This window comes from Stigmatopora nigra, chromosome 4 (genome assembly GCF_051989575.1).
Source record: "Stigmatopora nigra isolate UIUO_SnigA chromosome 4, RoL_Snig_1.1, whole genome shotgun sequence".
NCBI lineage: Eukaryota > Metazoa > Chordata > Actinopteri > Syngnathiformes > Syngnathidae > Stigmatopora > Stigmatopora nigra.
The window spans coordinates 4,636,580-4,664,452 of NC_135511.1; the positions used below are offsets into that span (position 1 = coordinate 4,636,580).

Genomic DNA, 27,873 nt, shown 5'->3' on the forward strand with positions numbered 1-27,873 from the left:
TTGCTATTTCAGTGTTCCCTCGCTTATCGCGGTTAATGGGAACCGGGACCCCCCCCGCAATAGCTGCATTTCCGCGAAGTAGGCGTGCCCCTTCAAAAATGCTTAAAGAAACGTATAACACTTGCACAAAAGCACCACCAAGCAAAAACATCATAGTAGCCCGGATGGAGGATCTGCAGTTTTTTTGCACATAAGAAACATCGTTATTGGGAGTTGTGAACATTGTTTTTTTGGGCGGTGAAGATGCGCCTGTAAACAGCCATGACGTCATCAATGCGATTCCTGAACTCTCACCATGTTATTGTCCATTTCTTTGGCCTTTTTTTGATGCAATTACTAATTCTTATTGAATATTTTGTTTCCACCTCTTGTAAAATGATGTAATTTATAATTTTAACTTAATATCTTTACATTTTTTATTTTTATTTTTCCTGAAAAAAATCTGCGAAGCTCTGAGTCTGCGATAGCTGAAGCGCGAAGTAGCGAGGGAACACTGTATTACGCAATCTTTGTATGCATATTGCACAAAAATCAGCATTTTTTTAAGGTTTAATCTGTTTCTTCACTTCAAGCCATGAGAACAAATCAGCCATATCCTACTACTAAGCATAGCATTTGAATGGTAGAAGTAGAACAATCTGTTATTCTTCATCTCTAAACATTTTATATATTTCATTGCCAAATTCAAATGAAATTGTGTGTACTCATACACTAAGATTTTGAGCATAATACATCTTTTTCTGTTAGAATTTCACACATAACTGGTAATGTCCTTGTCGCAATGCAGAATTCGCCCTTTCAATCTATAACGGTCTCATTTGCATTTTTATGCACTGCATATTACCTCATTTGTTTGTGAGGACAACAAAGCCCTGAAGCTATCTTCATTCCCGTTCTACATGACACATGAACACTCACCTGCTGTCTAGTAGTAAAAAGATGTTGTCATCCTCTGAGTCACGGCTGTCAAACTCATCTTTGTCAAAAGCAACATAGTGCTTGTGTTTTCCGTCTGCCTTTGAGGACACTAAACATCCATTTATAAAATTAAAAAAACAGGAAGTCTTTTAAGAAATTTCATTTGCTTTCATTTTTGTTTTGTAAATATGTTTTTAACGTAAACATTCTTTTTCAGTGATTTTCTTAATCAAAATAAAACAATTTAAGACTTATTTATTTTAAATCTTAAAAAATGGAAAAAACAATAAATTGATATTTCTACAGAAATTTCACATGCATTTTAATGTACAGAAAAACAAAATTGATCCACATACTATTCTTTCTTTATCCTCAACGGATCAGTTAAATATAGACATTACTTTCACAGACTCGTCTTCATTGTAGGACAGAATAATAGACTAATACGTTTATACATTTATTTTTGGGATTATGTGTCATGAAACCAAATGAAGCATCATGTTAAGACGTATGAGCCAATGTAACCACAAATTAGCTCTTTTTTGGGGGAAAGAGGAGGGTGGGGTTGACGTTTTTCTTAGAACAGAGATTATGTACATTATTTTATTACAAAAAAAAAAAATAATAATACCCACGGACCAGTAGAGGTCCGAGCTCCAGTGGTTGGGGACCACTGATGCATGTGATTTACTCTTGCTGCCGACAGGTTTCACATCTGTGCCCTGACTTGCTCCTGATTATCTCATGTAAAAAAATAATAATGATAAACTCCAGTATACTGTCCGATCCATTGAGACATCCAACGTTTGAGTCACACATAAAACATGGGGTTTGACATGTCTACACACGAACCAGAGGCTTCTCTTCATACATCCATTTAACTCCTGGCTTTGATTAGTCATTCATTGCAACTGTTCCTTGTGTTGGTTTGGGTTTCGTTCACTTGTACAAATTCACATGTAAACAGTGACTGAGCCCTTAATTTGTAGCACTGAGCAAAGTCCACCGGATTTTCTCAATAACATGCGCTTTGCTCACCAGACGTTTGGGTAGACGGTTGGAAGTGATAGCATCATAGGAAATTCTCACGGCAGTAGTGCAACTTTTTATATTTTTGTTGCAAACTATTCAATGAATCGGCTGCTCATCAATCACATTCTTTCACATTCATTTCCTTTCTAACTGTACCTACCTCAAGAGATTTGTATTATGTGGGACACTCTCCTGCTTGAAGGCTCAGGTCCCCGGATGCCAGAAATAAAATGTTCCTTTTTTTTATCTCCTCCTCTAAAGCACTAACCCACTTTCCTGAACACTCAGGAAGTCCTCTTTTGTCTTTTCCTCCGAACTGTCAGAGAAGATTATTGTTTGTTCTGCGACTCTCTTTTTTGATTTATCTTCATCTGTTTTTCCGGCATTTGCTCATCACCCGATGTGACCTTCGCTGTAGCCAGTTTGTGCCGATGTTTACTGGGTATAAAATAAGAGCTTGGCTGCCATATGCCAAAAGTATCTTCTTGTGAATACAAGACCTTGACATTAAACATTGGCAAAGCCCCCCCACCACACACATACTCCGCTCACCTATACGAATGTTTGGATATCATTTACAGTCTGACATTTAAGGCTGGGCCCCTATGAGTTATTGTTCAAGTTTTAGAAACACGAGTCTCTTGCACAGTGTTCTTTCATGTTCCTTTCTTAGATTTCTCAAATGCACCCACAACTGTGCACTGTTATCAGGCTGTAACCAGTACAAGTCGTTAGGCTTAGGATTACACACCTTTTCAACCATTCCCTGCCCCGAACAAAGACCCTGCTGTGTTTTTCAGCTATTCATCAAATAACCATCTGACCCAACTGTGAAGTAGATGGAGTCAAGGCCCCTCTTTTGTACATAGGAATGCACTGTCAAGGCGGGTGTCGCTAAGGAATGTTCTTACTATGTGTATTTTAAAGGGTGAAAATGCATTTGTAATATAACAGCCAGGTAAACTCGATGTGATTATTGGTGACCAGAAAAATCATTCTATTTGCTACTTGTTTTCACACCAAGACTCTATATTTTTGCAAAATCAACACAATCTCGAAGAAAAATAACAAAATTCAAAGACCATCAAGTGTTGGAAATTCCATTCCACTGGAAAACTATCAAGTTGAATAACTCTTCCAATTCTTTCATAAAAATATTTTGGGGAAAACCTGTGTCAAAAGAGTTAGGGCTACCATTTTATATCAGTACTACTATTACTATTACTCATGGTTTTACAAAAACTGAGAAGGGTGGAACTATGAATATTATTTGCCTGACTTGCTGGCAGTCTGGTTTCGATTCCCACTCAGTGGCAATGTGATCATGAGCGTGAGTGGTTGCCTGTCTCTTTTTGTGCCCCACGGCTTACAAAGTCTTGGATGTAGTCAGCCTACAGCCCAACGTCAGCTGAGACAGGCTCCAGCAACCCCCGCAACCCTTACCAGGAGGCACAGTACGGAAGATGAATGAATGCAAATATTTGCAAAGAAAAAATGCCAATGTCTCATTTTGATTAATTAAAAAGATACTTATCTGCTTAATTTTTTTATTTCATGTTTTGTCTTTTTCGGCTGCCCTGCAAATTTCAGTTAATTCAGCTCATCTTTTAGCAAGATATCGTGAAATTTGTTTTCTGATCTCTATGACATTTGAACTTTGACTTCATTACGTGACAATTAAAATCTCCTCTTGTATTTCATATTGCAAATTTGATAATAATCCTGTAAATCATTACAAAACAAAAACAACCTAAAAACAATTCCTCGGTTAACATGAATTTTATTCCTGAATTGAATTTTTAATTGTTTTCAAGCGATTATTATTGTTTGAATCTCAATCTCTGATAACTGTTTTAATCTAACCCCTCCCTTAGTCTGTGAATGTGTTGAGCTGGACAATTCGAGAGCAGATGGGTCATAGAAGGCCCAGCTGGTTCGCCTGAGCTTTAATGTGCTCTTTACTGAACCCCGGTGGCAAACTGACATGTCCATTCTGGTCGTTATGGTCGCGCTTTTCCTGCTGGTTCTGCAAATGTTATGTCCACTAAGGAAATCATGTGTTCATTATAGTTTGTTTATTTTTGTCATTAGCATGATCACCTAAAGGCGTAAAGTATGTTTCCGCACAAAAACATTGGACCAAACCGTAGTAGGGTGATGAAAAGTCCATTTAATTGATTTAGAGTTTACTGCTTTGAAAATTACATTTAAAATGATTTTTAAATTCCTTTGGTGGGGATAGAAGTCTGATCCATTTCAACTGTAAAGGTTATCATTCGATTGCTGCCAGTCCCTCCCAGTTCAAATAGATTGGCTGTCTATCACTGTCAATGACAACAAGACTTTGGTCTGTCACTTATTTTTAATTAAATAATACATTAATATCCCGTACTGTGCATCCTCGCAAGGGTTGCTGGAGCCAAGCCCAGTGGACTTTGAGTGAAAGACTTACTACACCCTTGACTGGTCGCCAGTTAGCCATAGGGCACATTGAGAGACAGACAACCGTTACTGCGCCCAATAATTCCACCACCAAGCCAGGATTGATCCCATCCTTGGACACACCAATGTCTGGCGAATGAAAACCGAGACCATCAGGTGGCGCATATTCTCAATATTGATTTAACATATTCTCACTGATTCTATAAACCTGTTGGTCACTGTTTTCAAATATGCTATTAGTATTATCTGTTTGATTTAGTTTTCATGCATTCAGAATTTGTATATTCTTATATTTGTAGTATTTTGTACAGATTGTTTATGTATATCTTACCCCATAGGAGATTGACTTTTCGGGCCTTACAGAGTATACATTTTTCTGAATCATTGTCCACATTCACTTGTCATAGTTAACTGATTTTCACATATTGTAGCACTTTGGTAACATCTTTGGTTTCAGCATCCCTGCAATGCTACATTATAACGAGTTTGTGCATCAATCCACCACATTTTTTCGTTTACCAGTATGATGCAAATCTATATTTATTTCTCTAAAAAAATGTTCCTAAATCCAAAAGAGGGCGCCATTGCTCTACTGCAGTCTCTGTAACGTAAAAGGTTAGAAGTGTCTATTTATATATCTATGACATGCATTACTTTGTTGAAGAGTTCACATTTTTGTTCTGTGAGGACACTTTATTTAATCACACTTCTGATGTTCAAATCTTGACTTCAGCTTCCCTGTGTGCAATTTGCTTGTTTTAGTTACTCTCAATGCTGTCTTTATCCCCCCCCCCCCCCCCCCCAAATTATTTTTAATCATTTTAAAGACTCAAAGGTGTTAATGCTGAATGTGTGCGTGGCTGCCAACCAGTTTTGCGACTACTTGACCTTTGCCAAAAGCTCACATTCGACCCATGTTAGGATGAATTAAAAAAAAAATATATATATATATTACAAGTGAGTATAAACTTGGACAGGCCTTCCGAATATAATGGAGAAAGAAAAACTCCTCTTACCTGTATATGGTAAAAAGCATTTTTTTTCTTAACTCTCTGAATGATTTGTGTGTCTGGCTTGGGCTATATTTTTTTTAAACGTCTCTTTGCGACGCCCCTTTCATCTGATGTTAAATTAGAAGCCAGATCGGTGAAAATTTACTGAGTCAAACTAATACACCTAATAACAAGGTAGACTGCGGATGATATTTATGATGTCGCTGCGGTGCTGCCGCGGTGACAGTTATGAGTGTGTAGCTGTCTGGGCAAGTCTTTTCTTCACGCTTTGTAACCAAGGACTGAGCTCCAGGGGCATTTCTCCATGATATGTCTGCTTTCGCAGCTCATCACTCGCTGTTGTCATCAGCACAGCAGATGTGAGTCAGTGCCTGCCATGACTACGCTGAAGAATTGAACACCTTGCCATAATTTTTTTTATTGTTCTCGGGTAGACAAAGAAGCATCCCAGGGTTTTACCTTTCAGACACACTTCACAAATGGATGACCTTGCTTCATGGAGCAAAGGTCAAGTTGTATGCGTATATCAACTGTGCCCTAAAAAAGTATTTACACCCTTTCTTAATTCTTATTCTTTTTTCAACCTTCTGCCATGACTTTAAATGAATGGGTCACTACTACATGTCCAATCCATTTGAACTTGGAGGGCTAACCATGAATAAACAGGTCAGCCAAACTTTGTTAATAGATTGCAAATCAGCTTCCCGAAAACTTCATTCACTCCCAAAATGAATAAATAACAGTTCTTTTTAAATTTTCTCTGTGGTTAAAGTATTTGTATTTTTGTGACAGACCAATAGCATAATAACTCATGTTGAACAGGTGGGCGAATGCGTCATCCAATACGCCCGTCTCCGTCTCACCAAAGACGTCATTAATCGAGTCAGTCATTTCTGCTTTCCTGAAAGCTTGGACCAAAGTTGAGACTTCCACTGGGAATGACAGCAAACATAGAACTAATGTACTAGATCATGCTCAACCGAAATGAAACGCAGTTTTATATATCTCAGCATTCACCGCGCATCGGAAATTGGGTCGGAGGCTGCTTGCCATAGTTGCGAGAGCTGTTGCGGCTCAATATTGGATTAGATTGGATAACTTTATTCATCCCGTATTCGAGGAATTTCGTTGTCACAGTAGCAAGAGGGTGAGAATGCAGATATAGGAAAACCCTTTTAGACATAAATATATAGGTAATAAGTAAGTTAATAAATAAAATAAATACATAAATAAATATGTAAATAAATAAGCGTGTTGCTGAAATACACATACATATATATACATACATATACATACGTATACATACCTACTAACATATACATACATATATACATACATATATACATACATATATACATACATATATACATACATATATACATACATATATACATACATATATACATACATATATACATACATATACATACCTACATACATCTACATACATACATACATATATATATACATGCATACATACGCATGCATACCTATTTATAAATGTATATATATATACATACATACACATACATGTACATGTATACATACGGTAGGTATTAACATTTTTTTTTGTTAAAGAGCCTTCAAAATAGATTTAAACCACAAAAATCAACAAATTATGATGACCCCTGGGACTACAACAACCCCAAAGTTACCATCCAAAATCACAGACAAAATTGGGTTTTTTGGGTTAGCGGTTGTGGATTTATATGAAAAAATAGAGAACTATGGGGAATCTTCCAAAGGAGCATTGGATGATACGATACAAGAGATGAACCCGCGATCCCAAAATGGAGAGTCACCAGCACTTCGTTCTTCTTGGACATGTTGGGTCAATGTTGAGCACGGAATAACGTTCGCAAATAGTGGTGCGCAGCTCAAAGCATGCGGTCAACGTGGGGAAAATCATGAGCCAGTTGATTGGCAAGTGCCCCAACCAATAATTAGCTGCATTGTGATCACGCCGATTACGCATGCACATGCAATACTAGCGTGTGTACGATGAATGAATGAATGAATGAGCTTTTGGTTGAACATAGGGATTGGACAAATAATTGCTTAAATTATCGTTTTCAACTGGAGAGTCAAAGCAACTCTGTAATTGTAGCACGCCGACAAAAATCTAGTACAAAGCCATATTTTTAAAAGCCAATCATCTTTCAGGGACAGAGACTCTAAAAGTTTTCTTTAAAAAGCGTTAATCTACATCCTCTTAATACTTGGCTTTCTTTTGTAGTAATAGTAGTGGCTTGAGTCACCTGCCTGAATGCATGTCACTGTAACCTGTCATTGCGATAATGACATGTGCCTTCTCTCTGATTTGTTCTGTTAGGATGGTTTGGTCCAATGGTGAGTCAGTCTGTTGTTTTGTAAGATATGCCCGTGGTGTTTCATGTTCTGTGGATTTACTGCTGATTTATTGGGGATGCTAGAAATGCAACTATAAATGTTGGTGTATATGTGCTCAGCAGAGTCTAAACTGGTGACACAAACCACTGTGTTTCGCCCACTGGCTCAATACATTCATTATTGTAACATTTCTATCCTTAGAATATTTTCTGAAAAAAGCATGTGCTAACCATGCCTTGACTTGTTACTGTACCTTAAAATCTCTAACTTAATTGAATCATTATTCTTCAGTGTCATTGACACCGTTAGACGTCCAATCTTTTAGGACTGGAAGGGCCTAGCAATCCAAATAGATTGGATGTCAATTGCCATCAGTGGCAGCTAATGAGTTAACATATGAAATAACATCTCTGTAGATTAAAGAATACAAGCTTTGTTTATGTGTTTCTTTAGTATGAGTATGGATATGCCAAAATGACTGTCAATGTTAAAAAAAGTTAATTTTGACAATAAATGTGACTTTTCCTCTCACCGCCAATAGCAGCCAATGAGTGTAGTTTAGAAAACCAAGATTTGCAATCTGAAACCCGAGACCAGTCGGTGAGCAAAATATGGATGGGGGCTTCCTTGGCATCTTTAAAGTCTTAAATGTACAAAACTTGTCTTCAAATATCTTTGAAAAGTTTGCCCTGGAGTTCTAATTTCCTTTAATCTTAAATTGAAATTGTGTCTCAAAGTCAAGCAACAAAGAAAAATGTTCTGACTGTTTGCAAATTAAGATATTTTACGACAATCTAAGAGTTGACTAAATGTTTTGTAAGGTTAAAATTAGCACTGAAAATTCCATTAAATTGTGTTCTAGATAGTCATAAAGTGATCTTTAAAAAATACTTAATTTTTAGTTTTGAGACCAACTGAAAATAGATTTTTTTTGCACAAGAACCATCCTCTCCATTTTACCTCAAAAGAAATGAGCTATTCAGCTCCTCATCCATCTGAAATTGTAAGGAAAGGCATCACATACGTTCTTGTGGATGGATAGAAGGTATTTCTCCCAGATGGACTTTAAAATCCTGACTCAGACGAACGGCATCACTAAAGCTACAAAGCTCAGTCTGAGTCCACATTTCACCCATTTTCACTCGCGCATTAACTCACATTCTTCAGGACGTTCCAGAATGCTTTTGCATGTGTCCACATCCCGTGCTTTGCACCAGCCAGTGAACTATTTCTCTTTCTACCTCAAGAACAATAAATCTGCACCGTTTGTGTGTGTATGTTGATGTCTGCGACACATTTGAGGGGTGATTTAAGATTTGGAGGGCGGAGGCTTTTCTCTGGGAAGTGACCCAGCTTGCTAAACTGACCCCCCCCCCCCAACCTCACAAGTCAAAAGGCTTGGGAAAACTCATTTTGTTTTTACTGTTTGACTGTTTAAAGGGCATGTTGCAGTGTCCCATTTGGCCTTGTTTGTGGCTCTTTAGAATATTCTTGAAAGGAAAGCGCTTGATCCATATTTAAGATGACATCAAGGAATAAACAAGGGATCTATTCCAGTCTAGTAAATGAATGAATGCATGGTTTGATTAAAAACCCTCAGACAAATATGCGAGACTCGTTTCCTGAACTGCTCCTGCCTGCTACCGTATCACTCACATCGCAAGGACACACCCAGGCACTACATCCACATTACTGCTGTAGCAATAATGAAAAAAAATGCAGGTTGTTTGCTTTCTTTTGGTGTAGGGTTTTAGGTGGAGGGCTTGTAAACTACCCTAAAGTCCTGGATACTTGCTGCACCACCCAAAATTCATCAAGTTAAGGAAAATATTCACATATAAGACAGCAGCTAGCCATGCTTTACTGCAGGATATTTCACTCTGGTTCACTCGCCTGACTTTGCTGTAGGCAGGCACTGGTTTGATTCCCTCTTGTGGCGGTATGTTGTGAGTGTCAATAATTGTCTGTCTCTCGGCTCCAACAACACGCACTTATAAGTATGGAAAATGAATGAATGAAACTTCCAGAAGTAATATTCTTCTTAAAATCCCCATAGAGCCTGAACTTGGGCTAACCGCTGTTATGTTGTTGTTTTTTAAACCATAATTATTTTAATAAACTTATTTTAACAGATGCTTATTTAGCCAGTTTTTCTCCATTATATTTTTGGTACTTTAGTGTTTGTTTTTGTGTGACATAGAGACTGAAATATATGGCACATTTCTATAAATTTATTTGTGAAAAATTATTCAGTTCTAAAGTTTTTGTTTTATGTTTGAAAAACATCTTGAAAAACGTCTTCATTATATTTATATTTTCTCAGTTTTTATTCCAAACAGCTATGGCCAAAACTGCTTAAATGCAGGATCATAATGAAATACAACCTTAAAGGATCTATAACATTTGAACATCCATTTAATCATTCATTTTCTGAACCACTTTATCGTCGCAAGGGTCACGGGGGGTGCTGGAGCCTAGGAGACAGACAATCATTTACGCTCACACTCATACCTAGGAGCAATTTCGAGTGTCCAACCAGCCTACTATGCATGCCTAAGTTAGTGTGTCCTGTAACTGAAGTATAATTATACCTCAGATTGTACGGCACCACGGCTTGTTGCTGCCAACTAGCGGAAAGTAGTGGAAGTGTGGCAACCTATTCTTTATTTCCACCAAAAACATCTGTGAATATTGATTCAGGCGGATTTTTCATTGATATGAGAATTGTGCAATGTAATATCACGATATTTCGCTGGATCGATTTTTTAAAAAACACCTTTAGTCTTCTGTCATGGTACTAAGCATCCTCAGGGTACTTAGTGCCACTTTATCTGTGATAGCTACGTTGTAGCAAGTGGTGTTTATACACTTAAAAAAATATCTAACCTTCTCTCAAATAAAGCAAAGGCTCAATAGGAGAACATGCTGTTCACAGTCATTTGGAGAATGGAACAGTTATGATAGTGGGTCGAGACGGTGAACACACCCTAAGTGCTCAGTCTTTGGAATGCAGAGCGTCATGCTTGTTTGATAGCGCCAGATTCTCCGGTATGACTTGTAATGAATATTTAAAGGGCTGTGATAAATGATTGAAGTGCTCTTTGACATCGGGTTTATGCGTTGTAAAATAAACAGGTAATTTTGGCTTAATGCGGCTGGCCTGATAACCCATTCATGTATTTCTTTTAAACTTGAATGTTGATTGTGCGAATTTTTAAAGAAAACATTAAATATACTTGTATTCATTAGCCACTATACCAGTTGATGAAACCAGTACGGGCGATAGACGTCAGAAGCGATGATCGCTGTCATCCTCCCTGTTAAAATGGATTGGCCATCTATTAACATCATTGGCTGGCCAGGAGTTTGGATATTGTATCTATACGTTTTAGAGTGGAGTTTACAGTCAACAAGAAGAAAACTTTCCTTGCCTTGCTTGTGTGAAATCTGGAATTATTATTATTATTATTTTTTTTTTAAAGAGGCATGGAAGCTGCTTCAGTAATTTTTCATCTCTTAAGTTCTTCTCTGTAGGTGAGTCGTAGGGGTTAAGTCAGCACAGAGGGAGGGAGGGAGTTAGAGGGTTTTACTATAGGAGAGAAGGAGGGCGCACACTGGGCCAGTTGTGCCGGTCACTCCTGCAGAGGCGATGGCCTTTTTGTCAACAGCTCTCTTGTCTTCGCACAAGACACTCTGTCGCATTCACAATCCTGACAGTGGTGCACAAAAGAGGAGAGGGATGCGGTTTAAAAGGCGCTATTCTTCCCTGGATGGGTGGTAACCGTAGGCGCCTTGTGAGGATCATTCATTGGAAAAGTAGGAGAAGAACTTGCAACACTGCAGAGAAGGCTGCCATTGGGGATTTGTTTTGGGTCCCGTACTGTTACGGTGATGTGACGTCTCGGAGAACAAATTTCTAAAGGATGCCTTCTGATAACCTGACAAATATGGAGGAAAAACTGTGGATATTGGAGGATCTCAATATGATGTACATACGCCAGATTGCTCTCAGTTTGCAGGTGTCAGGTTCATTAATAATTACCTTCGTCCGTAATTATCAATAACTGCAGGAAGACATCTTATTCAATTATTGACATTTAATTAAATAGAAATGGATACAACAGATAAAAAGCTTCCGGAAGGGAGAGTTACAGCAAGCGTCACCGTACGACTTCCGAACGTCTCCTCGAATAGACGTTTTCGTCCCAGTCTTATGGTCACAAGTTACAGAGTTGTTGATCATTCCATCACGTATGAGTAAAAACAACATCTGGGACTACAATAACAATCAAAGTATTTTACTAATAACAAAAACAGGGACTAGACCTAACAACATTTAGATTAGAGTAATTATACAACCTCCTTGACCTAAGAATCATATAATATAATCATAATCATATAATCGTTACATACAGAAAAACCCGAAGTGTACGGTTACATAACGATAACAATATTCTTGTTATTGTCCGAATAGCCCTGTCCTCGTCACCAAGGGCCCACCAAATCTCAAGGACCCAGATTGGGTGGATTGTTTGTATAACCATCCTGGAACAGGCTGTCTAGGTTAAAGATGACTTGGTGTGACCTCAAGACTTTTGAAAAACAGAAAGAGAATGATTTAACAAAGTAATGAATTAATACAAAGAAAAGAAAGAGATTGATTTAATAAAGAAATGAATTAATATAACTATTATAATAATAAAACAGAATAAACCCAACATTCCCCCGTTTTTATAATATGTATGTTATTAGTCATTTCTTAGTAATCACTAAATGGAAATGTCGGTGACTGCGATTTTATCCGCCTACTCCTTACTCCCATGGCTGGTCTGAAAGAGAAAAAACATAATTATATTCGTCCAATTGGTCCTCGGATTTACCGTACTCCTGGACCTCACTGCTTTCCCCAAACCGTCCCATAAGATACAACTCATGTACTTTAGAATTTGTAGGGGCAATTTCAGTAGTTATAAGTCGGCTTAGCAAGGAGCGCAAACAGGGGATACTACATCACCCACACAATGTTAGGATAGCGGTAATTGTGCCTATAGTCCAAATCTTTAGATTTTCCAAAGGTCTTATCCCACCAATCTGACAATGCGGACGTATCTACTCCAGAGTGCTCTTGCATATTGCGGTTCAGTGTTTGCAGGCCAGTAATGGCCCTGGTGAGAGATCCACTGGGTGACGTGTTGTTCGGTATGAAGGTGCAACATTGTTTTCCAAACATTGCACACACGCCCCCTGTTTCAAGGATCATATCCACCGCTATGCGATTCTGGAACGCCATCAGACTGGTAGCTGCCAGTTGTTCCTTCATGGCCACAAATCCCTGTTCAGTATAATTTCCAAGTTTTGAACATTGTAATGTAAGTAATTTATTCTATCCACATTTTTGTTTGGGGTGATTAGAAGGAAGATAGACTCCCAACCTGCTGCGATCTGATTAGCCAGCTTATACTCATCTGGTACGCCCCGGGGGATGCCAATCGCATCAATGTATGTTGGATCTCCTTCCCTCCATGCCTCTCGACGATGTCGGGAGGGTCGACCCTTCACCTCCGAATTATGAGCCGCCAATTGTATCTCCTCCACTGTGGATGGAAAAACAGACACCGGTAAGAGCAGTGAGACCAAAGTACCTAGTCCTGCCGCGTTTCGGCAGGAGTCGTATAATTTATCTACCACCCCGCCACCATAGGCCAGAACGTGGTATCAGGGGTGTAGTTTGTTTTAGAACGCCGGTACACCACGTCTCATTTATCGCCCCCAGCTTCAGACCATGCCCTGTAAGGTTTAAGCAGGTAAAATGATTAAACAGTGGAAAAATTGACTTCCTATTTACCGCGTAACAGGATAAACACTGCTTCAATATTTTTTCTTGCCAAGTAGGACACGTTTTTTCATTTGTAAAAACACTTTTCCCCAAATGAATGGTGATTGAGGGAGTTGTTAGATCCCATCGTATTTTCCCTTGTCTGGTAGTTTATCCTAATCTTTTGTAAGATGGTTTAGTCTCAATTGAAACCATATGGAGACGTCAAACCCAATATAAAAGAGTTCCCTATAGTTTTATGGTATTGCTTGCTGAGCAATAATCTTTTCAATTAATATTGGTGTTTCCCGTATTTTATTAAGTCAGAAAGTTTATCTTACCCGTCCCCTCAATGTTTCAATTGAGACCACCCTTTTACCAAAGTAGCTCCACCTAGTGCTTGCCTTCTTTACACTCCATTAACAGCGCCCAATTATCCCCCGTTTGGGAAATCCCTGTTTCAGAAATAAATTTCACAGGTTAATATGTCAGTCCAAGCTTTCCAATCTTGACCAATTTCTGCAACAAGGCTTTTCCCAATCTTTAATTTTTTGCTGTTAATGTACCACACATATTTCCCACCATCTCTTTTTGTATGGCAACCGGGACGTCGCCGAGTCCAAATATATATTTTCAATGTGGAAATTTGATTTAGTAGGTAATGTTAATTAAATGTAAATGTGTATGTTTCTCGGTTTACCCTCCCGTAAGAAGGTGTATCCTCAATTGAAACGCCTCCGCCTTTTTCTCCAACTGGAGAAAACAACCCTACTGTGGAAAGGAATAGAATCACAATCATCATTAATCTCATTGCCCCAAAAGCAATAATTGTTTTCAACATGACTTTTTGTCTTTGTTTAGGGAGTTTTCCTCTTGAAACGTTTCAATTTAGACAACCTTCTTACTGTGGGAAAGGTGCATCCGTGTCCCCTTTCAGTAACAAGGACCCTCCCACTTTGCGTTGCTCCGATGTTTCTTCTTTTATGCTGCTTATCAGCATCCAGTCTTCAAGAATCACCGTCGCTTCGTCCGTTTCCTGTTGAGAAGCAAAATCTCCCTCTGATAGTCTAAATTTGGTGTGTGCGTTTTTTTTTTTCTCTCTGATAGATTCGCCTCATCATCCAATTGTCATTGTGTAGTGAATAATAACAATTTGTAAGGTCTACCAAACAGGACTTCATATAAGGTCCGCCAATTGTGGATGGTAGACAACTATTATATTAACAAAATGGGAGCCATTATCACTATAAATAGTTTCTGGAATTCCATATCGTGGAATGATATCCATATGATCTAATAAAAATAAAATAAAATCTATATGTATTTTTTGAAATGGATATGTGGGTATGCATATAGATTTACCCTAAGCCTTGTAGTGCCGTTGTAGCAAGGCCACCTCCCCCTTGTCGAGACATAGGTCTTCCCTTGACTCAAGCCCAAATTATTTTCTTTATTGATCTTTTATTGATAGATTATGTCTCGGTGGTCTGCCAATCAAAAAACACAAAAAGACAAACTATCATTCACGCTCACACTCATAAACAGAAGAATTTAGTGTGTTCAACCAGTCTAGCATCCATAATTTCATTTTGTGGGAGTAAACTGGAGTACCCGGAGAAAATCCACAAATTCTCGAGGACGCCATGAATACCCCACATTCCGGAAGGTCTGGATCCACCCCGCATTCATTAGTAGATCCTTTAATATACACACCCCCACTCTAGCATTTTAACCGTTTGTAAAAAATTACCTTCAAGTTTCACACAAAGTTATATCCTTTTTAATGCTATCCGTTTACCTGTTTGTTCCCCGAATTGAGGTGGGAATAGTTTCACATCTAAAGTTTTATTTTTTACAGCCGCCATGACCTAATGGCCCCCTATCATGTTTTTGGAAAATCCCAATTCCCTCTAATAGCATGCCAATCACCTTTTAATGCGGCCATCCAATTTTGTTTCTACTTGTTTCAGGTGATAAGATAATCTCCCCCATTTGTAAAACAAATTCATTCACGCCTAATTTATACAACATGACGCCTATGGCCTTTATTACGTCGGCTTGACTCCAAATTCTATGAACCAAGATAACACGCCGAATTTGTAAGCGAATTTCCCCCATCCCATTTTGTTCATAGACAACCCATCTACCTAAAGCGTCACTTGTTTCAAAACATGAAAGGCCCCACTAGAATTCGTGCATCCAGCGCCAAATAGAGCCTATTTACACATTTGTCTCAAACTTGTTTTAGATATGGGGTCCCCAATTTCCCAAAATTTCCCAGAATTAATGTACTACCACATCCTGTCAAAAACCCAAAACGACTAACATAACCTGTTTCTAAGCCAGATTCTGGAATTTGGAGAATTTCTCCTTTCCCTCCCTTATCTAAGCTTGTTATTGTCACTCGTTATCACTGTAACATTCAGGCGTATTAACCCCATCGTTGCTAAAGTTCTCACCAATTTGCATGCCCTTAATGCCGTAAAAGCAACGTTATTTGGTTGTATCAATTGACCAATGCTTATCCAATCCGTAATATCCTTAAAGTCATCAATATGACCTGTGACAAAGCATATTTCCTCCTGCCAGGACAACAGACAATGTTCTTTCAAGTGCACTTTGAAAAACATTCCATGTTACTCCATTCTTAGGGAAAATATGCTCATCCTAAACCAATTATTTTATTTACAATTCACCTAATTATTTGGATGAATGCCATGAATTTTATCATGCCACTATTGCATTGTAAATTTCCCATCTGATGTCGTTAATCAGCCAAATAATTCAATACCTACTATACTTTGTAAATCACCTCATATGATGTTTACTTAAGACACGAGTCATTTCCCATAGCCTGTTACCAAAACAAAAATCTACAACAATTAAATGAGACAAATCAACCTTTTGTTAGACAAGTCCTAATTACAAACTTTAATGTTTTAAAAACCTTATCGTCACCAATATACCATAATATTGTAAATTTTGTCATCCTGGCCTTTTTTTTTTTTTTTTTTTTTTTAAACAGCCAACCTCCTGGATTAAAGTATTTTGAACAATCAAAAAATTCTGAAATAGTATTAATATTATTTTATCCTCCAAAAGCTAGTTTCCTTTAACTAAGAGCCCTTTGAAATCCACAATTGCTCAAAAATGACTATTTTGGTCTATTTCCCAAATCCAAAGCTTTTTACCAAATCAACCTTTTACTGAACAGATTTTTCTATCCTCTTAATGCATTTCATTTTAAAACCCAAAATATCAATGCGAAAGCATTCGCATAACCTTGCATTTCTTGCAGCCCATGTATTGTTCTTATTCTGAAAAGTCCAAACAGAAAACGCAATTAGCCGTTAACTATGACCTCCACTCTTGCTGCGAAAACAGCATTGTTATCTTATGTTTACAAACCAGCTTTTTCCCTGTGCCCAAATACAACGCTTTTTAGAGAAGACAACCATTAAAACGTCAAATTAACCCCTCTTCCGATATTCAACTACATAACAATATTTTTCCAAGACCCCATATATCCAGAATATGTATGCTGCAAGCACAACAATATGGCAAAAACCCATTTTCTGCCCTCAAGTTTGCTTCAGCACCCCCAAGGCCAATTATTATTATTATAATGTCTTCACGGAAGGGATCACAAAATTTTAGTCGTTTACACGGTCCGAACGCTCCCGAAAGCCCAACACAGTTAAATCGTCTGCCCCGCGGCCCACATGTTTCACTCCCATCTAATCAGCAGCCGCTGCACCAGAAACGCTTCCCCCGCAGTTGACACATTTTTTGGCAAGTCTAGAGCATAATAAAAACACAAGTGACATTCCCTGCTAAAATTTAAATGATCATTTTGTATATATTCTTTTGTCTTTTTTTTTTTTAAACACCATCTTCCCGTTAGCGGACGGGATCAAAAACCAAGCTGCAATAAGCCATCACATTGCTGTAAATTGACAGTACATATAGGTTATATTAACAAAGCACCACCAGCACTTGGAAATAACCATTCTAATTGTTGTTATACAAGCCCAAGCATCACAAAAAAACCCAATTTATTGTAACCACAAAACGTCATACCCGGATTAACCAAATCAAATACCAGTGTCCCCATTAATTTTCTAGCTCCCTTTATTTTTTGTTAAACTTCCTCCGCGCCCGTCACCTATCTCGGTAAATATTTTCCCCGTCAGCCGAGGAGGCCCCGCTATTTTTTCCTTACCAAACCGTACTTTCCCGCCGCCACGGTCTTAAATATATCCCCGTTATCCGAGGGAGCCCCCACTATTTTCCCAAAATAGTATTTTTTAACTTCTCCCCGGCCTTATTTCGCCATTAGTGTCTGTGGAACAAGCTGTTACACTTTTATCCACTTACATATTATTTATATATGTATATTACCTCTATGCATTAGTGCATATATTATCCTGTATTCTATGCATTTTAAGCTGGCCAGCAAACCCATATTTATTTATCCATAAATATAGCTGTGTAATATTTTTAAAGCGCTTTGTCTTTCCAATTTTTTCCAATCCTTACAAGTTAGACGTATTTTTTGGATCGTCATCCAAACCCGCCTTACAACACGTGTTTCCCATATTTTACTTTTTTGTAGTGAGTTCGTGTGCCTCACAGAGTTAACTTTATTATATCTATTTTTATTATTATCACTCCTTCGACTGTATTTCCTAGGCTTATCTTAATTTTACTGCAGAAACCACACAAACAACATACAACGTATATTCGTGCCTACCCTTTAGACACAGGACACTCCCCGGCCCCAATATTGTACCTCTAGTACAATACATTCGTGCCTACCCCTGAGACACAGGACACTTTCCAGCAAAGTGCCCCACCGTACCTGCCATTGACTAGTATAAACACAGGGTTTTATCGCCGTCACCCAGGACGCGAAACCAGCCCAACAATGGGCCTCACATACAATGTCCCTTTAACGCATTTGTAAACACCTTCACAACATGCAGACATTAATGTGGACTTACCCGAGATCCATCAGATGTCTCCCTCCAGCAGGAAAAGTCTTCAACCGCCGAGAATCCAGGCGCCCCCGTCGAAAAACTCCGGCCCACCAAGGGTTTTGAAGACGCCGTGCGCACGGTCACTTACCAGATGTCGAACAGCAGCGCCTGGGTTCTCGCTCCGGTATATTGACCTCCATGGCTCAGAAGGACCAAAATGTCAGGTTCATTAATAATTACCTTCGTCCGTAATTATCAATAACTGCAGGAAGACATCTTATTCAATTATTGACATTTAATTAAATAGAAATGGATACAACAGATAAAAAGCTTCCGGAAGGGAGAGTTACAGCAAGCGTCACCGTACGACTTCCGAACGTCTCCTCGAATAGACGTTTTCGTCCCAGTCTTATGGTCACAAGTTACAGAGTTGTTGATCATTCCATCACGTATGAGTAAAAACAACATCTGGGACTACAATAACAATCAAAGTATTTTACTAATAACAAAAACAGGGACTAGACCTAACAACATTTAGATTAGAGTAATTATACAACCTCCTTGACCTAAGAATCATATAATATAATCATAATCATATAATCGTTACATACAGAAAAACCCGAAGTGTACGGTTACATAACGATAACAATATTCTTGTTATTGTCCGAATAGCCCTGTCCTCGTCACCAAGGGCCCACCAAATCTCAAGGACCCAGATTGGGTGGATTGTTTGTATAACCATCCTGGAACAGGCTGTCTAGGTTAAAGATGACTTGGTGTGACCTCAAGACTTTTGAAAAACAGAAAGAGAATGATTTAACAAAGTAATGAATTAATACAAAGAAAAGAAAGAGATTGATTTAATAAAGAAATGAATTAATATAACTATTATAATAATAAAACAGAATAAACCCAACAGCAGGTAAAGCATTTACATAAATGGCATTTCTATCCATTATGTGATTTATCATAATTTTGCTTTTGAGGCTCTGTATAACATTACCTAATAGATTTAAGAGAAAATAAACCGTGTTAACATCTCTTTATGCATGGGTGTAGAACTACATACAGACTGCTGTTTTTCATAGTCAGTGACATGCTAAAATTCAAACCATCCTATAACAGCATCAAATTGATTAGATTAGATTAGATAATAACTTTATTTCATCCCGTATTTGAGAAATTCCCTTGGTTGCAGTAGCAAGACAGTTACAAGTACTGACACATAATACATTGTAGATCTAAGTAAAAACACAAGGCACCACTATTGCAACTAATGCAACAATATAGCTACCTAAAAATATACTCTATAATTGATACCATTATTAAATGAATATAATATAGTAGAGAAATATCCAATCATGAGGCTCTTAAAACCTTAAAAAATTAGATAATTCATTTGGAACAATGCTCGTCCTCGTCATGGTCGCAATGTGTTGGAGTCTATCCAAGCTGACTTTGGCAGAAAAGTGAACAACTTAGACTGGATTCCTGTCAATTTTAGGGCACACATAGATAAAGACAACCATTCACACTCACAAGGAAACTGCCACCAAGTGGAAATTGATGCTCTACTGCTACTTAATAATGATAAAAATATTATTATTATTATTACTTGAAAATCTAATTTACCCCATGACAACAAATTTCTGGTAACGTGGTCATGGAAAACCAAATACCTGAGTGTTAATACTACTAATATCAGTATGTGCTACTACAATCTGATGTATGGTCTTCAAGATCATATATCATCATTTTTCCGTTTTCATATGATGCAGTATTTATTTTCCGTTCCGCCAGCTATTATTGTTATTACATTATGCATAATATTTTACTATTGTCTAAATGTGTCCAGTCAGTTTGTTGTCAAAAACTTGTCTTGTTTTTTCAATCACTCTTGTCTTTTTCAATCGTTTTGCTGCTAGCTTTGTTTCTCCTTTTCAAAAGAGACTAATAACGACTAGTAAATGATGTTAATGTTTACAATTTTTTTTTAGAGTTTCAGAACTTTTGTTGTACGTTACCATTGGTACATCTTTGTAGCAGTATCTATAAAAAAACACTGTTTAGTTTGTTCAACTATTTAACGTTATTTTCGGACAACTTTCTACCTTCTTATTCAAACTATTCAAATGCCACCTCCCAACTTACTTGTAGGACCCTATGGTAGCTCAAATCTATTTTCAGAGTATGGTGCATTCCCTTTAGTGGCCTGTTGATCCCGCAGCTGTGCCCTGGTGTTGTTGAGTCCGGACAGGGGTTTGTGTGCTCATGCTGACACTGGCGTGCACGTTGGAGTGAGAGCAACAATGTGCATGCCATCTATCCCCCTTAGGGTTCATATGCAGTGCACAGCTGCACATTTTGTGTCTCGCAAGTCCCTTTGGGGGTATCTGTCTATATGTGTTTTAACTGTGTCTTACACATTTTTGTGTTCAGATAGAGGAAGGAGTCATGCTATTCTCCCAGTGGCATTACTACACACACTATCTCTGTCTTTTCATTTGAAAGGGGGAAAAAGGCTCCTTCTTATCACTGACTGGATTTTGGCTTTGGCTGGCTTCATTTATGGATTCATGATTGTTATAAATGTCTGTGGCGCAGATGGGCAACTGTGTTTTTAATCTTAAAGATTTTTTTAGCATGACTTGAAATCAGTTTTTCCGCCTACAATGGAACCACAGTATTTGAAAATTTGGATTTTTGATGAATTCTTTACCTAAATTTCTTTTTAGTTTGTTTTTTTGTTTGTTTATTTTAGTTATCAACAAAACATGACCTGATATTCAATTCTTTACATTGATTCAATTCATATGTAGAAATTTATTGAATTATATAAAATGCATGATTCTTGCATTGTTTGGTCAAGTCCGACATTCTTAAATGTATGAATAATCATTAAAAAGACAAAAAATGCAGTTCCACTATTCCACTAATCTTCTGATATGCTTGTTATAACATGGACCAATTCAGTGATCATGAGGTCTATTTGGTCTAATTTGATCAGTCGCCAATAAACATATTAGTTCTTTACACACAGGCTATTTGTTTCACCACTACATGAAAGTATCACTTTGTCTAATACTGACTCTGGCCAATTACAAAGGGAAGCAATGCCAGACATTTTAACCGTTGCTATATTATGCGGTTATTAGAAGAGGAATTTCAAGAAAAGAATTTGGGTCAGTTTGTATGTTGCTACACAGCGAGATCAGTATTTGGCGGATATACATTTCTACATGGTCAAATTTAACATCTTCCTCACTTGTTTGCACTCCCAACTGACTTGGTAGGTTTATGAGACAGGGATTCTTTGTGTAAGGCAGAGCGTTACAGTTTGCTGCCTAACTGTAATTTCTAGAGGTTTATTTGCTCGCATAAAGCTCCAGCTCGATCATCACAAGTTGCCGTTATTATAGTGGAGAGCCATTTGGGATCACCCCCCTCCCCCCCTCTTTGGCCCTATACACTGTACTATACTATATAATCCGCAAACACCTCACCTCCACATGCCACATGAACAAATGTATGAGTCACAAAGGAGTAGAATATAGCTTTTAAAAAACAACAACAAAACTATTATTTTACTAAAATGACAAAGTTCCACAATGGCACAGTGTCATCAATGTCGCTGCATTTTGTTTTTGTGTAATGGTGGTTCTGGGCTATGATCATCAGAGAAGTATATGTTTCCATTCATAAACTCATAATATTTAGTTATTGTTTAAAGTTCCATTCAAAGACATGTGTAGTGTATGTTTTTTTGTTCGAAGGTTGTTGCATTTTTTCAGGCATATAATTGCTTGGTTAGGAGTCACGCGTGCAAGCATAGTTATTTTCATGCCCCGTAGCGAGGCACTTTCTGACTCTTCACGTTTTAACAGGTACGTATGAGGAATTCTTGCCTTCTGTGTTTTTTTCCCTGTTTACCCAGAAGTCTCTAACTTCATAACTTCTTCCTGAGTCACAAGTGTGAGGAAGTCTGTCGTCCACATAGGCAGGATTCCCCCCTCAAAACGAGAGACGGCTGATGTGAAGCAGGAAATGATCTTGTGTAATTACTGTTTCCCACCGAGTGTGACGTCATGATAGCATTTAGCCCTTTGCCATGAATAGACTTAAAATACAGCATTTCCTGTCACCGCAGACGGATGCACGAGGACACTTTTTTGCTTTTATCAGACTTCCGCCTGGTTTGTAACCCTGCTTATGTTATTCTAACCCTACCTTGACTAATACTTTCTGTACCCCCTCATTAAATCCAGAGCCCCTTGGATGGACACTTTTCTAATTTTAGCTGCTTGACAGACCTTGGATTTTTATCTGGGTAATGGTCGCGTGAAAATATAGGTCGTTGCATTTTTAAGTTCCTGAATGTGTTCTCCTTAATATCATCACTTGAGGCATTGGATTGTGCTGTAGTCTTGCCATAAACAAATCATATACAGAAAAATATCAAATATGTTTTTTTCATTCATTTTCTGAAACACTTATCCCAACAAGGGTTGCAGAGGGTTCTTGAGCATCAGGCGGGGGACAACAGGGACCGGTCGGTGGCCAGCCAATCGCAGTGCACAAGGAGATGGACAACCATCTACCTCAAACATCCCAAAAAAATCCAGTGGGGTTGACAAATGGCACAAATAGTTTTACAGCTGTAAAGCCACTGGCTTGGCTGTACCACAACTAAATTAAATTAGCTCCATGGCAAAGTTTGTTTCGAAATGTGTTCCTTGACAAAATACTAATGTTTATTTGAGTTCTAAACTTTCTACATTATTGTGTTCAATTAGTCAAGCAAAATCAGTCAAATTATTTTCCCCATTTTACTAGCGAGATTCATGCCATTTTCTGACTGAATAATTATGCTTGCCTTTTGAAGTGATGTGATTCCACTAATTAAATCAGTTCCCAAGGACCTTGAAAAAAAACCCCACTGCAATGGAATACAAGAAGAAAAAAAAACAGTTTGGCTTAAATTTTGGTTTTGATGTGATAGCGTTTCCATATTTTTACTCCAGTTTTTGCCAGGAATGAAAATGGGAGCTCCTCCCACAACTTATTATGGAACATCAGGTGCCGAGACGACAGTGTTAAAAGCTGTGCAGCTCTCAATAATGTAAATTTTTTAAAAATACAGTGATATCTCTACTTCCGAAATTAAGTCGTTGAAGAAGTAGTTTTGTTACTTAGATTTTTCGTAAGTACAGACATTAGGATAATTTGTTCCACGATCATTATACTACCAACTAAACCAGGGGTGGCCAACCCGCGGCTCGCGAGCCGCATGCGGCTCTTTGACCGGTTTCATGTGGCTCTTACGTCCATATCAAAGTTTGTATTTGTGTTTTATTTTTATTTGCGTGTGCGCTTCGCTTGAGTTCAATACGGTATTTTCGTCCAATGCGCATGTGCTTGGGATGAAAATACCTCAAAGTTTCCCAGTAGGAGCAAGGTCATTTGAGTAAACGTTTTTAACAGAGTGGGAGAGCTGCCGTGAACCAGAAGCGACAATGAACAGCGTCGCGCACACAAAAAGTATCCCAAAGATCGAGCGTCGGCTGAAAAAGCCACACCCCCTGCGAGGCAGACCAAGGCGAGAGTGCTCAGCCGGGAGCAGCCAATAGGAGAGCGAGGTGGACACCCACGTGGTGGGCGCGCTAGTTAAAAGCCATTCATAATAAATGACAGCTCACAAGGAGCGAACGTTGCGCAAAAATAGGCTCTGATTTTATGACAGAAGTCCCACTAAGTAACATGCATAGAAAAAGAAAAACGCCATTGTAAATTATTATATTTTTGTTTGCGGACTTGGTTGAACTGAGAGTTTGTCTGTGTGAGACAGTGCACACAATGTTCATTGTTGATAATGACTGGCCTGTGCTGTTAGTACTGTAGGAGTCAATTTATTTCATTACTATGCTGGTGTGTGACATTTACAATAAATCTGGCTGAGCAAAGGTATGTGTGTGATGTGGCTCTTTGCGGTAACACAGTAAAAAATGTGGCTCTTTGCGGTAACACGGTAAAAAATGTGGCTCTTGGTCTCTGACTGGTTGGCCACCCCTGAACTAAACCCTTTCATAAATTATTACAGTTCATCAATTCTATTTAAATTGTGTGCAAATGTCTGCATGCTCTGTGATTGTGCCACATTTTTAAGGGAATAGTAGGAGCCACTTTCATGGGAGTCAGCTGTGTTCACATTTCAAATGCACTAACTTGTATGCATCTGGCAAATTTAATGGCGGCATGAGAGACCATATTTGTCTTGCAGTCCAGGCTCAAGTGTAACTGACCCACGGAATGGAACATACTACAGCCAGGGTGACTGAACCCCTGACCTGCCCTATGATGGACAGGGTTATGTGGGAATTGCTTTTCGGTGTCATGTTTGACCTCTCACACGCTCCCACTATGCCAAAGGTAGCCATGGTCATTATTTGGATTACTGTGATATTCTACACTAATTTTAAATGGCATTTAAATAGATTCTCCTGTTATCATTTCTTTTACCTTTTAATAAATTACCATTTGAGTCCTAGCTTCTATGCTTGCGGAGTTCCACACCTCATGCTCTGCAAATGTGAGGTCTGTGGATGCCAGAGGTCAAGTTGACAGTATTTTATCTCTGTCTGCAGTCAGAGAGTAAACCAGTATACACTCGAGCAAGACTGATCAATCTCTTCCTTGTTGGTACATTTCTAGTGGCAGGAAAGGTTAATCCTATTTGTAATGAATTTGAAAAAAAAAGTTTTAGAAGAAATTCTGGGCAGTGCTGAGAATGTCTGATTAGCAAGTCTTGGCAAGGGAGCCACGGGAATATGAAATCGGCTACAAATCGGGCTTGGGCCGAGGTTATTATTCAGTGGAATGAGTAAAAATATGTATTTTTTTAAGAACAAGTTTATTATTTGTGGCTAGTAAAGCAGATGTTATGGTCTTTTTTTCCAATTTCTGCATGGGACTGTTCAAATAGTCATAAGTACAGTAAATGTGTGTTTGTACTGTAGGTTAGCATAAGTAAACTCTGTTTAGCTACCGTGGATGTTTTCCTTTAAAGCAAACAGTCATGTCTGAGCCAATACACATTCCTCTACAATGGAGTACTTCATCGAACACGCCTCCCTCTGCTGTGGAGGGCTGGCAATGAATGATCATGTTTCACTGCTTCTGACACCGTTCAATGTCCATAGACTCCATTTTGACTGGAGGTCAATTCTAAACCAGTCAGATTTGATTGGACCTCTATGGCATTCAGTCGCAGGCAGGGGTTAAAGGTCACATCTTTGTCTCATTTTTATATCACAGTGTATGCACTTGTTTTTTTGCCAATCAGTAGGTGGCATGTGCTCACTATGTTCCATTTCTTCTGCAGTTTCATGCCAGAAACAGGCGGAGTAGTAGAAAGAAGGCTTTATACCGCAATCTGCACACACCCATTGCATTCTTGGAACCCTGAAAAAAAATGTAAGGCTCTCTTCCTATCAACCCCTTGTGTACTGAGTCGAAACATTTCCGTCTTACTACAGCACCCAAAAACTTGGAACCACCCTTAAATGTAACACTTAAGTTCACACCCAAGCCCTTGCAGCAATTAAGGAGGAGCAGAATAAGTGCTCTGTTAAAGATGCTGAGGTTGGAACCAACTTCCTTTGAAAAACAGAAGGCAAAGAGAGAAAAATACCATGCTGGGTCGACAGGTGCTGTTATGTTATTGCTACTTTTGTTTTCATTCTCCCACATTTTGCACTACATTCATTCTGTTAAAACTTCAACTTGTTAAAAAATGAATGTGGCATAGCATTTTAATTTTATTATCTGAAATAAGACTGTCCAAAGAAGCACAATTTTTTTTTCAGACCAAACATAAAATATCAAGCCACAATATAAAAGTCAAGAAATTCACAGAAAGCTCAATTTTTCATATTACAGTCATACCTCTACTTATGAATGCCTCTAGGTACGAAAGTTTCAGGATACTATTTTTTTATGCAATGGTTTAGGTAATGTTAAAAAAAGTCACCAATATATAACATATACCTATACTTATAACGTATATAACAGATAATGCTTTTGTCATACTAGACTAGGGAGATGTTTGCCATTAGTTTTGGTTTCTTAAACTCCTGAAGGTGGAAAAAAAAAGGAACACATGAGACTCTTGCAAATCTAAGAAAAAAACACTAGAGAGAGCCAGAGAGTTCTGATTTGTACCATAAAATGTTATGTTGACAGTTATTAGATTAGATTAAAATTCATTCTTCCCGTACTCAGGAAATTCATATTGGAACAAATATAACAAAGTGTTTCTATTTTGAAAACTCTGAGTCAATCTCTTTCGGTATCGAGAAAGGAGATAAAATCTGTTTTGACTAGGAGGCGGTGGCAGTGATTGGGCGATAAGTTGTTGTCAATGGCAGCCAATGAGGTAATAGCATTTAGCCCTTGACTTTGCTGTTGGAAATGCCGCAGTCAAACATTTAATGGGGGAATTCCAAATTTAACAGGCAAGTGCTTGGGAGTAGGAGAATGATATCGGAGATTTGCTGAAAGGGGCCAGTTGTTGTGGTTTGAGGTGCTGAAAGGCTTTGCTGAGCTGTTCTGCAACAGCCCAACTTGGCGTGATGAGGTCAGTGGGAGCAAGTGCCCAGCAGAGTTATGTCATGTTTCAGGTTCACATTTTCACACAGTCACCTCGTTAAGCCTCCTGTCATTTCCTTGAAACCTCTACTTGTCCATATGTCCTCTTGCAACCTCAGCGCCAACAGGTGACCATATGTCAGTACACTGACTGCATGTGTTATAATCCGTCGTTATTGGGTGATGGAAAGGTTAATCCATTTGTGCCCCCCTTTAGCAAAGCGTGAGGAAAAGATTGGTCATTTTGATTAGTTGCAGCAGTAATAATCATGTCAATGACCCTTATTTACTCTCCTAAAATTGCATAAATAATGGAATTTAGATTATTTAATATCTTGCTATACATCCTTGTGTCCAGAGGGGGGCAGATGCACCAGTTTTTTAAATTACATACTACTGTTGTGTACAGTCAACATTTTTCACTTTTAAAAAGCATTCATCATTAAAGTTGTTTTTTTAATATTAATTTCATACCTGTACATGTATCCACTTTTACTTCATATAATATGCGTTTTTTCACATTTTTTTGGGACTGAACTACCATGTAAAAAAGTACTCGTGTTTAGTTATATAGCCCGAAATGACCCCAAAAATACTTCACAGACACACAATTGACAATAATATATGAGTGATGTTTTTATATTAATGTCATGATTTTCAGTAATCCACACTAAAAGAGCAT

General features: G+C 38.2%; 1 protein-coding gene across 5 annotated transcripts in view; it reads left to right on the forward strand.

The window, feature by feature from the left end:
• The window catches only part of rtkna (rhotekin a), a 60,716-nt gene that overhangs the window by 5,429 nt on the left and 27,414 nt on the right, over positions 1-27,873 (forward strand). Inside the window, exon 1 of one of the 5 annotated variants that reach the window (XM_077714811.1) lies at positions 11,383-11,773. The exons of 3 other annotated variants lie outside the window; for them this stretch is intronic. In XM_077714811.1, the coding sequence (XP_077570937.1) occupies positions 11,678-11,773 (96 nt within the window). In that variant the 5' untranslated portion in view covers positions 11,383-11,677. Of the gene's footprint in view, positions 1-11,382; positions 11,774-27,078; positions 27,181-27,873 lie in introns of those variants that run through there. One more of the 5 variants, XM_077714813.1, reaches the window with a different exon arrangement.